Here is a 14934-nt window from a genome sequence, read left to right as displayed (position 1 = left end):
ACTCACCATAGTTTGCCGAAGCGTTCAGGTAGGATGACAGATACTATATAAATGTAAAACCCAATAAACACTGTATGAAATAGCACCAGACAAGGGAAGAAATTGGCCATTCTATTCCTCGTATACTAATATTTCTTACTCTTACAGAGAACTGTATGCAGCACTATCCTAAAGCCAGACATTTCCCCCTCTTTTTGCTGGTGGTGTTTTCCTTTTTTTTTTCGTTTGAGAGAGGAAGCTATTACAGTACTTTCCACACAGTGGTGCTAAATGGCATTTGTATAATTTCTTTAGCAGAATATAAGAAAATCTATTCCATTTTTACTATATGCAAATAGCAAAAGAGTAGTAGTAATCAAGCTTATATTGGATCATAGCACGAAAATAAATGAGCAACCAAACCAGATGATTTAAGATGTGCGCCCTGTCCAGCTGAAGCTGTTTGTGCCCATTTAGCATCTGAGAAGCAGAGAATGGTCTTCTGCCCCCGCCAATGCACTTAGTGTACTAAAAGGAACAGTTTGGCTTGTGCAGCTTTTTATCATCAAATGCATTTTCCACCAAAAATAAATGTAGTCCAGGAAGACTTCATTTTTCTCAATTTTGTTAAGAAAAGTCTCCATGGTTTTTTGCATAACAATAGAATAAAAAAGGATCTATGCAGTGACTGACAGTTTCTGGCTGCAAGAAATCTTTCAGGAAAAATAAAAGCAAACTTTATAAATGTTTTTTAAATGGCTCAGTGTTGAGTTACTGCAACACTTAGAGCATCAGAATATGCTATGATACAGAAAAAAGTACAAACCTGTTTTTAAAGCACATGGCACTTTTTATTAGTGGCGTTGACTGTTCCTTATTTATAATTCATAATTGAAAGCGTTGGTCCTGTTCATTCACCAGCTTTGATTTAAAGAATGACTTAAATGCATACCTAACTTAAATATTTGCATAATCCCACAAGGTCAAATCAGTGTCTTGAACACCATGCAATGTGAAATCACTTCTGTGCAGGCAAATGAATAGTGCTGTTGTGGGTTTGTACAGTACGAGCAGCATGAATTTTAATAGATGTCTATAGAATTATGAATGTCCAGCACTTCTGAAAATCTGAAAACTGCAACCCATGAAAAAACATTTATATTATTACAAGCATAGAGGATATGAAAAGACAACTGAGTTAACAGTATTTTTAAGAATCCGGATTGCTCTTGTTTAACTTGGGATTCAGCAAGGAACTGCAGTGGATGAATTTTGGATGATTCCAAAATGTCTTGAAACACTTGGATCATTTAAAGCTTAGTGAATGGGACCTTTTCCCTGAGAAAAGTTTCAGAAGGGCAATGTGTAGGGCCCATATAAAGGCATTATTTGCTGGAGCACCAGCGTGTTGGGTCTGTTTTTTCCACACTTCTGCACAGAACAAAGCTGGCATTCCCTGACCTTCACAGCCTGTCACTGTCCCCAGGCTCACTGTGATGAATAAGATTAAGAAAGGATTAGGATTTTCCCCCCTCCTGCTCAGTGACAGAGATCTATCATTTACACTAAGCAACATCAACCAACATTCTGCTATTGTAAAAGTGCCCTAAAATTTCAGATATGCCATATCTTATTACTGAAAGGACTAAATAAATGCAGTGAAATACAGTGACCAACTCTAAAGTATCTGGATACAGAATTAGTTATGTCAATTTTTTTTTTTTTAAATTAGCAGTTCATTAGTTATTATATAGTTCCCCATATAGCAGTCTCAAAAGTGACCAAGCATTTTGCCTGTGCTGGTCCTAAGATAATTGTATCAGGCAAATTCATATGTGGATGCTTTTCATCGGTAACAAATATTATATGAATGCTGCTTGAATCTGCCATACCAATTTAAATGTTTTGCCTATACAGTCCAATATATATACTTAACCATAAGTATGGAAAAATTCCACTTATATACTTTTTATACACTGCTGTGTATAAAACCAAGCAGCACAGCTGAGGCTTAGGACTAATCCACGGAGAACTGAATCCTATCAAAAAACCTACTCTTGATGCTCAAACATTCATTTTTCAATGGTTCCCACTCATTGCCGCTTCCAACTGGCAGTGCACACGGAGGGGCATGCAGCTGCTCAGCCTGACAGTTCCAGATGGAGCTATTTTTGAGTCATCTCATTGAGGGAAAAAGGTGATCAGAATGATTTTTAAAAATGAAACAAAGTTTACAAATGCACATAAGGAGGAAGCAGTACATCCAACTGTTAGTCAGAAAAGAAGGGGGGGTGTGAAGAGTGGAGTTTATGTCTCATTGACATGTAACTTCACATGGGTATTGTGGCTTCCATTTTCTGTTACTAAAACTAGCAAAAGAATAAGTGACTTGACATCATCTGGTCCTTTAGTGCACCCATAGACAACTTACTATTTCCCAGGTCAAGACGCTGAAGCCAGGAATTTTGTTGTTAGAATGAGTGTAATGCAAATATAGATCCATGGTCAGAGTCAGGAAAAAATTTAAGCACTTAAATTCTAAATTTTATTGGAACTAAAGCTTCTCTTTTCCTAAAGCTTTTCTTAATACATATGTTCAGAACCCTTTCCTTCCCAGACCCTTGCAGTGTTGAGCTCAAAGGCGTGTATATTTTACAAAAATAATTCTACAAATATGAGCTGCCCATAAAACATAACGTGGCCTTTCAAAATAAGCTGGTGGTTCAGATTTCTTTTTACTAAACAAGTTGATTATTGATGTATGTGTACATGCCTGGGCTCAGAAGACAACCATTGGTTAAAATGTGACTTGTCCCTGTTTTGGATGTCTCCTGCTGAGTGCTTTAATCACTACATTCCAAATAATGCTTGTGCTTTCCATTTTCGAAATTCATAAGTTCAGTAATCTTGAACTTATTCTAGTACACTAAAGCAACAGCAGCTGCTGAGAAGCAGTGTACTCCCTTATATGAATATCTGATAACCAGCTATTTGGGACATTATTAGGAAACTGGAAATAGGACATGTTGTTTTGCAACCATTTGGGAGGAATCTACCCTCAGTAAAAACTCTATTCACCACAGTACTGTACAACAGTTTCACTATTAAAATAACAAACATAAAATGAAAACTTTCAAAATAAAATGCTTACAAGAGAAAATGATATATATTTTCTCAAACATAAAATACAGCTCTTTCATTCCATGCTGTGAATTGGAGCATTTCTCATATGGTTTTACACAGAAAACTTCCCATAAAAGAGAAATCATACTTTCTAGACAGAAACACGAATTACTTTTCTGCCTCTAAAATTGACATTATTTGTGAATAGTCATACCTGATTGCATATGAAATGAAACACTGAACTCCAATTTCTTTCAAGACTAAGATCACAGCCACAGATTCTAATAAAGATACAAGCTACTGTGTGTTACTTATCAGGTATAATTGCACAACATTTAATTACCTTACCTAGTTTCTCACTTGAGCCATAGGTGAATACACCCCATCGGTGCCACATACCTTTTTCAGTTTGATGACTCCTTCCTGGGTGTTCTCATCTGTTGCGATGTCAAACAAGTTTCCTCCATCTCCTGGAACTATGTTGTACTCAATTTCTGCATTTTTCCCCAAATCAGGGTCCACAGCTCTGATCTTTCCAACAGCAGACCCAACGTGAGAGGACTCAGGTACTTTTAAATGGAAGATACCTGTGACAAAGTGGTAAATAGTCATTCTTGGGATTTCTTGATGATTAACATAGTATGTCTGATTAAAAATAGGGAGCCTGTGCAAAATAAACAGACTCAAATAATCCAAATGAAATTATGAAATCAAAACCCCAAAGTATTAGAAAAAGATATGCATGTTTTACCCACTGAACAGGCTAATTTCCCCTAGTTTCTAGATATGGTCCAATACAACCATAAGGACTTTAACATCTAGATCTCTTGAGTTATCTGTCTATATTTCTGTCTTTAATTTTACCCATATGGTTGACTCTTTTGAATTGAAGTCCACATGTAGACAACACGTTTATAAGCATTTTCCTCTTTCTGTGTTTAGCAGGTTTTAGTATTTGATTTTTTGTTTTGTTTGAGAAAATATATCTATGCATTTCACAGTAGTTGAAAGAAAAAATTCAATGTAAAAAGAATGTGCACCCATTTCTGCATTATTCAGTATTATAATTACATGCACAACTTGTGAAAGGGAAGATAGGAAATGTGTTGTTTATACACTAGCCACCAGAGGGTGCTCTTACTAAAAGTTCAGCGGTAAACAGAAATTTTTAGCTCTGCGCACTTCTATTTTCAGTTTATTTACCATTAATGGTAAGAAAGTTTAAAAAGTACGCTGAAAATTGCACACTTTTAAAATAATCATTACTACTGACATGTGAGGACAAAATGATTTTATTCAGAGAAGCAGCTTTGTTGAAGTAATGTTAGACGTAATAGTTAAAATAGCTAAAAGAAAAGGTCTAAAGTACTTTTGGTCAGCCTTGACTTTAACCACACCAGTAGCAGCACTAACACCATGCCCTGGCTTCTTACACCGCTGCTGAAGCGCCGGCCCCTCCTGTTCAGTTGCGCCTCTCGCTGGAGTTGTTACTTTGCACAGCTGCCAGTGAACACCACCATGGCAAGTATTTCCCATGGGCAGGTAGTGCTCGCCTTTCTTTATGCAGTAGCCTGTCTGCCAAAACTGCCAGCAGCTTTTGGAGCTGATTTCAGCATGCCCGAGATGTTCGATTAGCTTCATCCTGTCTCAACAAAGCTGGCATTTGCTTGCCCCATCATTTAGTTTTCCTGGGTCATCCTCTAACAGCTCTCGCAGAGCAGCCCCTTCAGCACAGGGAAACATCAGCAATGGCCTTCTCTGTTCCTCTACACGTGAACATGTAGGAGGAAATTTACACCTCTTTTTCAATAGTACAGCAGGACAGGCATCTGTGACTAGTGGGAAGCATGTTAGGGGGATGTGTCAGAGATTTCCGCCTGGCAGCGGTTCAGTCACACTTCACAAAATAAGGCTCTGAGAAGTTGTATATCATGTAACAGCAGGATAGATGACTTTCACATCCAGCCACTGAACTAAACAGCAGACACTATCCCTGTCGTTATCTCCTTACGCTGCATGCTCTGTCAGTTTTTTCAGCATTACAGTATTTCCAGGTGAGAAAATAAGTGACATTAGCACTGCTGGATTAGGAGCAAACCTACTCTTTTATGAGCTAGTAGTTTGGGCTATGGTACCTGCATAATTGTCTGTTTGATTGTCTCTGAAAAAATGTGTTTTGTCTGCTTCCTCCCTCTGTCCATCAGTATGCAAAATATATCTGAAGGCAAAACTTGCTTTGTGTGTTTGAGAAAATCCCTGTAAGTAAAGTCTGCTTGTGTCAACATCCACATTTGGACATTACCATGTGTAGCTTTGTAGTACTCATTGACTGCGCAATTATCATTTCACTCTTTTTTCCACAGGAATATACTAAAGGAACCTTTCCTTTTTTCTTTCCAAGGGAATGTACTAAAGGAAGCTTTACTTTTTCTTCTTCATCTTGTTTTAACAGCTGGAAAGGAGCACTATGATGCAAAATATTATCAAGACAAGAGTAGCCTCAGCTATTTCTTAGTTGTACTTCAATGACTCTGAGTAAAGAACAAAATTTTAACATGGTATGCAGGAGACAATCACAAATCCTCCTATTCTCTAATGTAACTTACAAATATACGTATTATTCGGTCTCTGCTATGCAAGTTATTCAGAAGAGGTTGAAGAAAAAGGATCCAAAAGGGTTTTGCCTGCACTTGAATCTTATGTTACATTTCCACAACATAGTTCTAGCCCTGATGCCCAGGTCTTTTACAGCACTGAGACTGGATGGCAGAAATCATTGCTGCAGTATTTGCTCTTTACAGTTACCATTTTGGCGAAGGTAAAATGTAAGAGCACATGATAATGGATTTTTCCTCCTTTGCCTGGTTGATCTATTCTTAGTGAACTGAAGAGCACTCAGATTCATTAAAACAAACATTTCTCTATAAAAAATTGTACCTGGCTGTAAAGCGTATGGGACTTAGATGAAGTCAAAGAAACACTACATTACTCATTTCAGATTGTTTAGGCTTTTATCAGTTATTTTCAATGACTTGGCATTTCATCACTTCCAGAAATTCAACGGCAATAAAGATGGGGTCATTCAGATTAATTTGAAACTCTGAAGTAATCTTCAACTCTGACAGAGTCAGATCTCCGAAGATGTAGTATGTAATTACACTGCCATCGTCCTCCTATAATAGTATCTTCACAGCATATGAAAGCTATTAATGGTGCTACTGTGACAACATACTTTCAGAATAAAATAAATGAAAACAAATAATGTATATTGTTGCCAGCTCAGGGAAAAACTTCAAGAGAATAAAATGTATAACATGAAAACCTTCTTTTTTTCCCCCTGAAAATAGTCTTTGTACAGAGGACATTTGAAATTATCAATACATGCTGCATATGAAATGTAACAGAAAGACAGTTTTGTAGATTTTTATTTTTTCTGTTTCTAGAAGACATTACTTCTTGCTGTGACAGTTTAGGATTATTCAGTTTTTATTGTCCATTTTGCCTGTATGCACTAATACCTCAATTTGCTACAAAGATATATTGAAACAGGCCTGAGTAACAGCCTTTTATTCCCAAAGGTCCTGAAAACCTTGTTCTCTGCAACTTCTAGGAATGATGGAACAAGCAGCTCAGACAAACTTATGCAGCAGCTGGTTACACTGCTCAAACAGTTCTGTAAAATTTTGTAGATTGTCTCATGTGACTTCTCTGCCTATAAAAACATTTTCTTCTATTTGCATAAATCTCTTTTAAATGTGTTTTCTAAGTTTGCTGCTGGCTGTTGTAAAGGATGAGTGATACCAGATGTACCAGAGGAGCAAGACCTTACTTCCCTCAGACTGCACTACAAAACTGGACTCTTCAACTAGTTACCCTTTTGCTGATTTCAGTCATGCATACTGTATTCAGAATATTTTCACATATAGGAAAGCTAGTAGCAATGCATATTGCCTGGTCAAGATTTTTCACTCTGTCGTAAATGGAATTTTAAGAAAAAATAATTAAATGTTATTTTTAAGGCCAAAAGTCACGTGCCAGTTGACATGCTTAACTTATGCAGCAATTCACACTCAAATTACGCTTAAAATGCAACCCAGAATCCAAAACTAGAGAAAGTGTAGTGATTATGTAGCTCAACATAAGCATTCAGGCATTCCCTTGTAAAGCCTGTGTAGTCTTTATGTGACTCAAGGTGTGAAGCTTCCTCAGATTTTTAGGTTGAGCAGCACCAATGAGGACGATAAAAATAAATGAGTTGAGGCTTTTAGGCTGAAATAACTGATAGGGCTTACTACTCAGCCCCAAAAGCATTCAGAAAACCGAGGTGGAGGTGAGCTAATAACTAATACGTGCTGCCTCTGAGTTTCTAAAACAAAGATGGTTCCAAAGCGCATAGCGAGAAGAAATCAAAGCTAAGTGACAGGTAATCAGTCATATTGACTGAAATTCAGCACACATTTACAGTTCTTTTGACATGATTAGATTAGTTTTCATTTTTAAGGCTCAAGAGCTGTTCTGGGGTTTGATTTTTACTTACAAAGGGGTGGTGGTTTTTTTTTTATTTCTCCACATCTGCAATTTACAGTTACACCATCATTTACCAAAAAGGTTTTCAATTCTGATGGGAATGATAAATTAAAACCATCATTACATCTCACAAGCAAAACAACCATTAAGAAATAACCCAGGTTGGCATCTAAGGACTTAAACTAAATGCATAATGGCCTTCAACCAAACAGCTGTAAATGCTATTTGAGCTTTTTTCTAATCTGTCACCATACATGTGTGCATGCAAGATTATCCTCTCCCGCTTTTTCTTTGTCTATATTTTTTGCAGTTCTCTCTGTCAGCTGCTGAAGTATTGCATTGCAGTTAATCATGATAGCACAAATCTTATAGGCAACATTGAAATAAAATTATTTCTTTCTCTTTGATCTGTCTTTAATGTTTTCTCAGGAAAAAAAAAAACATAATCAGATTTATGTATATTATAATAGTATTGTTAGCTTAATTTACCAAGGCATTTCATTTTTTATCCTAGCTACGTTATAAGGGCACTGATTTCTGTCAGTTTAGGAAGAACCCAAAGACAAACTTCATATTTACTTGCTGGTGTTTTAACAATAGTGTAATAGGCAAAAGCAAGGATGCTGTAAATACAAGCAGATACTCAGTATACTAAACCTGTTACATCAGCTACAGCTAAACAGCCTAATAATTAGTGGCATCTGATGTACATGCTTCTAAAACTGGGAAGATGTGATTTAGCACAGCAGCGAGATACATTCGTGCCTCTCCTAGCTTCAGCTCTGTGCCTTGCAGGGAGCTAGGACCTTGTGTAGGGAAGAGAAAGGCCGGGCTTTGCAATGATGTGCTCTGATGCAGGTCATGCATGACCTGGCATAGGCTGGTAAACTTCAGTTATGGCAAGGTTTCTTCCATCCTCAAACCCACTGCTATGAGTTAGGGTTTATGGCCTCATTAGATATAGCATAACCATTCTTAAAAATTACTGGTTCTCTGCTGTGGATTCCAAAGTCCACACCTAGCAAGAGCTACATCTAACCAGACTGCAGAGATCCTGGATGTCCAAAGGCCTACAGTTCTTCAAGGCAAAATGAGCAGCAGCAAAACCCCATTCGAGTTTGATCCTGCCCAAGTTTAGGGTAATCAACACGCTGGAGCTTCCTCAGAGCTGGCAGCTGCTGAGCCAGGACTCTATCAGCCCCTCAGGTGAGATAGCAGACTGAGTTTTTGAGGCTGTCCTCTTTCTTCTTTCCCTAAAGGGAAAAAAAAGTTCAACACACCTGGTATAATTTTTGTATACTGAAAAATTTCAGTTTAACTATTCAGTTTTTTCCACTGATAAGCTGCTGTTGGAAACCTTTCTAAAAATAAACCTCCCCATTTCATGTCACAGACTAATTCCACAGAGCATAATATCCCCCTTGCCAGAGCAAGGGTTCAGGAAATGGGAGATGCCAATGCATTTTCTCATCTGAAGATATTCAGACCTACAGCTTCTGTCTCCAAAGAGTGCTGGGTGTAGCAAAGACAACAGAGAATATTCTGTTTAACCGCATAATGTAGAAATAATTCTACAAGCAGTTGTTTGGAGCCACAGACACTCAGATGTATGTGTCCTAATACCTATGCAAGAATAATACTTAATAATCTTCTTTGAAGAATCTTAAATTTTCTTTTGTATGGTGGCACAGTTTTACTAGGAAGGGAAGAAAATGCTCATTTCTAGAACTTCCTCATGTTTATAATTAAGAGTTTCTGCTAGATGATAGGGAGTTGAAGTCTGACAAGCTGAGGAGATCAAATCAAGTTCCTGAGGAACTGCTTTAATCATGCTGTTATTACTGTATAGGAAAGATCCCACCATTACCAATTCCTCTTCCATTGGTCTTGCTATATGGAAAAGTGGCGGCTAAATGGTCATCTGTGCAGTCTGACTTTGTCCATGTGTTCATGTGTTAGACAACATGCTTCCTGGATCTATGAGTGCTTATGTGGAAAACTAGTTGTAGAAGAACAGCTTCACTATGTATCATGACCAATAAAGAACTGTTCTGCTAATATCCAGTCTATTGATTAAGAAATTATTACCAAACAAAAAAAGTCAGTAAAGAAAGTCCAAAATACAATGAGAAAAATATTTTTTTGGGGGTATAGTTTAAAAGCTTGAATCAAGTGTTTTTATGTAAGTTATACAGTGGTTATAAAGAATTATCAAGGTGTAGCATGCCTTACAGATAAAAAAAAAGATAGTTTTTGGGAGAAAATCTCTTTCCTTTTTCAGAATCTCAGGCAGCACGTACTTGGCATTTATAAGGTAGGTCTATTGGTAATATTCTGGTGATCACACCGTCACCATGAAATAAATCAATACACTTATTCCCTCTATAAAATTTAAATTGTATGATATATGTGAAACGTTAACATGATAAAAAGTATATTGCCAAGGATGAGACACAGCGTTTGTAATGCTCTGCTTAACATCTCTTAAAGGCTTCTTAAATACCTTGCAGGAGCTTTTTCATACTTTCTTTATTACTCCGGCACAAAATATAATAACACAATTTTATTACAATTCATTCACTCTTAAGAATGTGGTCAAACCATTTACTTTAGGATCTAAGCCAAGTGCTCTAAATCATCAGTATTGGAAGAATCATTTTTCTCTCCATTGACTAAGGAAATTAGGTCCCTGTCTTTAGTCCTACAAGTCACACCTAAGTTGCGTGCCTAAGAATCACCTTAACAAAACATGCTCAACATCTGTATTACTCAGCAGACTCCCTGTGAAACTTTGATTTTCACATGCTCATTGGGTACCTTTTATGTAAATGGTTTTGCTTAAAATATGTCTTACTTTTCTTCACCATGTTGGCACAGCCTGAAGCAGGAAATTGTTATTTTTAAAGATAAAAATGTGAAATCAAGTACAAGAACATAATAGTCCACTGTTCTTTAAGTTCTGTTTTACTGTATGCAGTTTCCTTAAAATACTTGTGATTTAGTGTGTGATATAGGCCAAAAAATAATGATACAACAGGATGGCAATTGGCCTCACATTTGTAGTCTCTCATACTTTACAGTAAGTATGACCAACTTATCAAAAGTGACGTTTATGTCTTCCAATTTAAGTGTTTAAAGGTGAGATCTCGTATAAATACTGCTCCTTTTGCAATGAAATCTGTGGGTAGTGAGTGCTTAATCCTTCTCTTGAGAGCACTGGTCATCACATTTATAAGATCAACAAATTTGCTGTGGAAGCCACTGCAAAAAAAATAATTGTCATGCATTCATGATAAAACCTAAAAGAGTTCCTCTAGACTATTTACTATTTTCTTTTTATTTTTATAGCTAGAAAGCATAAAAATTCAACTAAACCTATTTTGGGCTCAGAAAAGACAGTTTCAAAACTGCTTGCTACCTGCAGCTCTTATTGCTGTCAGTAGGAACCTTTGGATTGTTGGAAGTACTTTTCGGGCATCCCATTTAATGCTTTTACAAGGAGTGGAGCACTCCTGAAAATCTGACTACAACTGTGGTTGCTAGATATTTCTGAAAATCACAAGCCTAAACTATTGTGATTATAATTAGATAATTACATACGGTCTGTTTCACTTCATGTTGCACTGTAGCTTCTAAATTTTCAGAAAGCAAGCCCACCACGATCAGAAGTGTAAAGGCTGTGTTGATTTCTTACTTGGATGGAAAGCCTCAGGGAAAAAGGCAGATGATGCCAGAAATGACAGTGACACAGCAAGTGACACTATAGTTTGTGAGTCACTTTGCAAGCAATTCTCAAGGCACTGCAAGGCAACCCCATGCTGTTAAATCTGTAGCCGTAGCTACTTTTCAGTATCAGAGAGTAGATGGAGATGCATGGTGCGTTTAAGCCAACCCAAGGTTACTGTGGATAATTTCATGTATCCAGTCTAAATACTGTCTGTGTTTTGAATGAGTAATTCCTTCACCACTCCCCACAGAAAATACATTGGGGTGGAATGAATGTCATGATTCTTGCCAAAGGTTGTTGAATTCCTATGAACCATATTTGTTTACATCTTCTATACAGAAGGTAGCAGATGTAAAGTACAATTATTAATTCTAATAATCTACTATGATGATAATGATGTGTTAAAAATAATTGACCTAGAAATCTTGCTGTTAATGATCAATTACCACTTAAACCTGATGATGGGGGAAAATGAATTGGATAAGTGCAGACTAACCACTATTATGCTCATTTGTATTTCTTGGACTATTACTTACTGCGCAATCAGAGCATTACATTTTACCCAGTGACAAATTACCTATATTTTTCATTGGTTATGGAATAGTACCAAGAAAAAGCTATGTTTGTTTTCATGCTCTGCTTTGCAGCTGAGGGTTCAGCCTCTCAGTTTAGAGCTTTAAAGAGGTTTTTGTTTCATTCAGTCAGTACTCCGAACAGTCCTCTAAGAATAGCCTTTGCTAGTTATGCATTCTTGAGAAAGTTAAAAAACTATATAATGTAGCAGACATAAAATTTACTAAACATTTAGTGTTTTGGGAATCTATAGTAACTGAATATTTATCCCTCCAGTTTATTTCTCATATTTGTCCAAAATATTATGTTTTAGTTTGGTTTTCTGTCATTGTTTAGTCTGAATCAAATGTTTCACTCTTCATGATACTTTATGGTCAAGATCATGCAACAGTGACAGCTACCCAGAAAAAAAAAAAAGGTTTATAGGGAGCTTTTACTAAGACTACATCCACTTTTGGGGGCAAATCAGCTCCTACTTAAAGTGCCTGAAGAATTCTGATGTGGAAAAGAATAAGAAAAAACTAAGAGAAAGTTGGCGTAAGTGTAAATAGAAATCTGTATAGATATTGAATTTTATGTTAACTCCTTTATGTTGCACACACACAAATAGTAACAGAAGCCTACTTAACTGTGACCCAAGGTGGGCTCCATGGCCTGGATTGCAAAGCATAGGCTCAAAAAAGCTACAACTGTACAAAGAAATGTCACATGCCACCTGTATTCTGCGGCCCAGAAGCTAGCCAGTATAGAATGGCCTATTTCCATGTTATTAAATTCTTTTACTCACACCAAAATAGGTCAGCTTCATGGAAAGCGACTGCAGAGAATAGTTCCCGATCTGTACGCATTTCCCCAAATGCCCTGAATTTGTCTGAGAAAGCTTTACCTGGTATTGGTCAAAACTGTGCCCAGTGGCTGTGCTAAGGCTAACAGTACAGATGATTTAAATGTCCAGGAACTTTCCCTGACACTCTCACGTCCTTCTTTAAGTCTTCAAAGCAAAATAAAATGAGCCAAATGGGCCATTGTAATACCTTCTTTTAGTCTATGTGAAAATGTCTATAATCGCACCGATTAAGTAGTGGTGTAGGAAAAAAAAAGTAGAGAGGCTTTTTTATGACTAACTGTCAAATGTGTAGCTAACTCAAGTGGGTCAAATAGAAACAGCAGGCAAGGGTCACTCAGCTGACAGTGTAGTGGCCAAACCAAGCAAGACAGAACTGTAAAGAGCTTGTCTCGGATGGTGAAGACTCATGATATCAGTATAGCAAAATGTGGAAAGACTCAGAGCTAGAAGTGAACTAACAAAGGATAAATTATTTTAGCAGTGTTATTACTGGGGAGAAAAAAAAACACTTGAGGAGAAGTAGGAGATGGCCACACTATAGTTATAAGATGAAAATGAGATCAAGGATAAATTTGTGTCTCTTTCAGAAGGGAGACAAGAGTGCATGTTGAATGTAAGGATAGACAGGGTAAGGAGGGAAGAGAAGGCCAGAGGAGGGGCAGATGCAGGTAGTACAGAGGTGTGAGACTTGGAAGGAACCTGGATTAAAGTTACCCTAAATCCTCCTCTGATTCCTGTAAGAGCACTGTGCAAATACTGGCCTGCTAGTATTTATTCAGGTACTGATTTGACTACTGTTTTGCTGGTGTTAAAGCTCTAGTTAAGGGACTTACTGGTATTACAATCCAAAATTATAATGATGTCTGCATGGCTGCTGGTTTCATTATTGGATTATATTTGCATGGGACCGTTTCTGGAGTCTTTGCATTCCTGTCTTCCATCACTCCTTGAAATGGTTGGCAAAATAAATGTTCAACTCAAAAATACAGTTTTAGTTTACCCAAAACGCACAGCTAAATGTAAATCAGACTTGCTTAAGATTTGCTGACATTAAAAGATGTACACTTGGTTTACAAAACCAAGCTGGTGCTTTTTTTCCCTTTATGTCTCATGACGTAGTGGTTAGAAAATTAACAAAGCCAGAGCAGACCAGGATTCAACCTTCCATCCTTTTCTGATTCAAAGCAAGTTCTGACTCGGTCTCCCACCTAATCACTGCCTACAGGCTAGTCTGTAATGAATCTGTCCACCTGTCCTGTGTAAGTATCTCCCATTTGGTACAAAATAAGTAATTAGTTGCTGGAACTGAATTAGGGCTTCTTGCCTGCCAGGCAAATTCTTTAATCAATGAAGGATAGACTCATTCTCATTCTGAGAGCCAATGAAGATACAAGTAGTGTATACAAAGCACAATAACTTTTAATAGGAGTACCAAGAAAAAGCCATAATTCCCTATCTAAATTGCAGTGGGCAGAATATATTCCCAGAAAGTTGGGCAGACTTATTAAAATACTTAATTAGGCAGAGCAGAGCTCTGAACCTTAATCCCAAGTAAGTTTTCTAGCAAATTGTCCAAGTAGGGAGGGAATAAATCTTCCTCACTCTTTTTTTTAAATCAAAACCTCTGCTTTCATTATTTTAATTTTTTAGGTTAGTGAACAGAATGATTTCTTAATCATGCAGTCCTTTTCTGTAAATGTTTAATTTACTACTGGGTAGGATCTGTGTTGTATTCTTCTGAAAACTTTAAAAGCAGATACCAATATCTGAGGAAGTTCTCTCTCATAGGCCACTCACCCAAAGGAGCAGGTCAAAAGATTTTTCTTTCTATCATCTCGTGGACCAGAAGATCTTTTACTTGCACTCTGCATCTGAACCCAGTTTCGCAACAAAATCTGAGCAAGACTGGTTCAAAGCCAAATGAATGGAATCCGCCACATTTAGTTTACTGAGTGAACAAAATTGGCCTGCTTTTATATAGTAAAACCTATGCTAAATAGTGTGTGTGCAATTTCTGTGATGTACTAAGCTTCCCAGAATATATAAATAAATAACTATGATAAGAGTTTTCAATCCACTGAGTGTGCATACGTAAGTATGTACAGGCAGGCTATTCCAAATTCAGCACTTGGTTGTCTTTTCTTTCAAAATATTTATA

The 14934-nt window shown here is 37.1% G+C and overlaps 1 protein-coding gene across 2 annotated transcripts in view; it reads right to left on the bottom strand.

Moving 5' to 3' along the window:
• Positions 1-14934, bottom strand: part of CDH12 (cadherin 12) — a 184378-nt gene that overhangs the window by 51744 nt on the left and 117700 nt on the right. For both annotated transcript variants that reach the window (XM_068397004.1, XM_068397005.1), the window contains one exon: positions 3502-3689. In XM_068397004.1, the coding sequence (XP_068253105.1) occupies positions 3502-3689 (188 nt within the window). The remainder of the gene's footprint in view (positions 1-3501; positions 3690-14934) is intronic.

This window comes from Nyctibius grandis, chromosome 3 (genome assembly GCF_013368605.1).
Source record: "Nyctibius grandis isolate bNycGra1 chromosome 3, bNycGra1.pri, whole genome shotgun sequence".
Taxonomy (NCBI): domain Eukaryota; kingdom Metazoa; phylum Chordata; class Aves; order Nyctibiiformes; family Nyctibiidae; genus Nyctibius; species Nyctibius grandis.
Note: the sequence above shows the minus strand (reverse complement) of the source record. Positions and strands in the feature narration are given on the sequence as shown.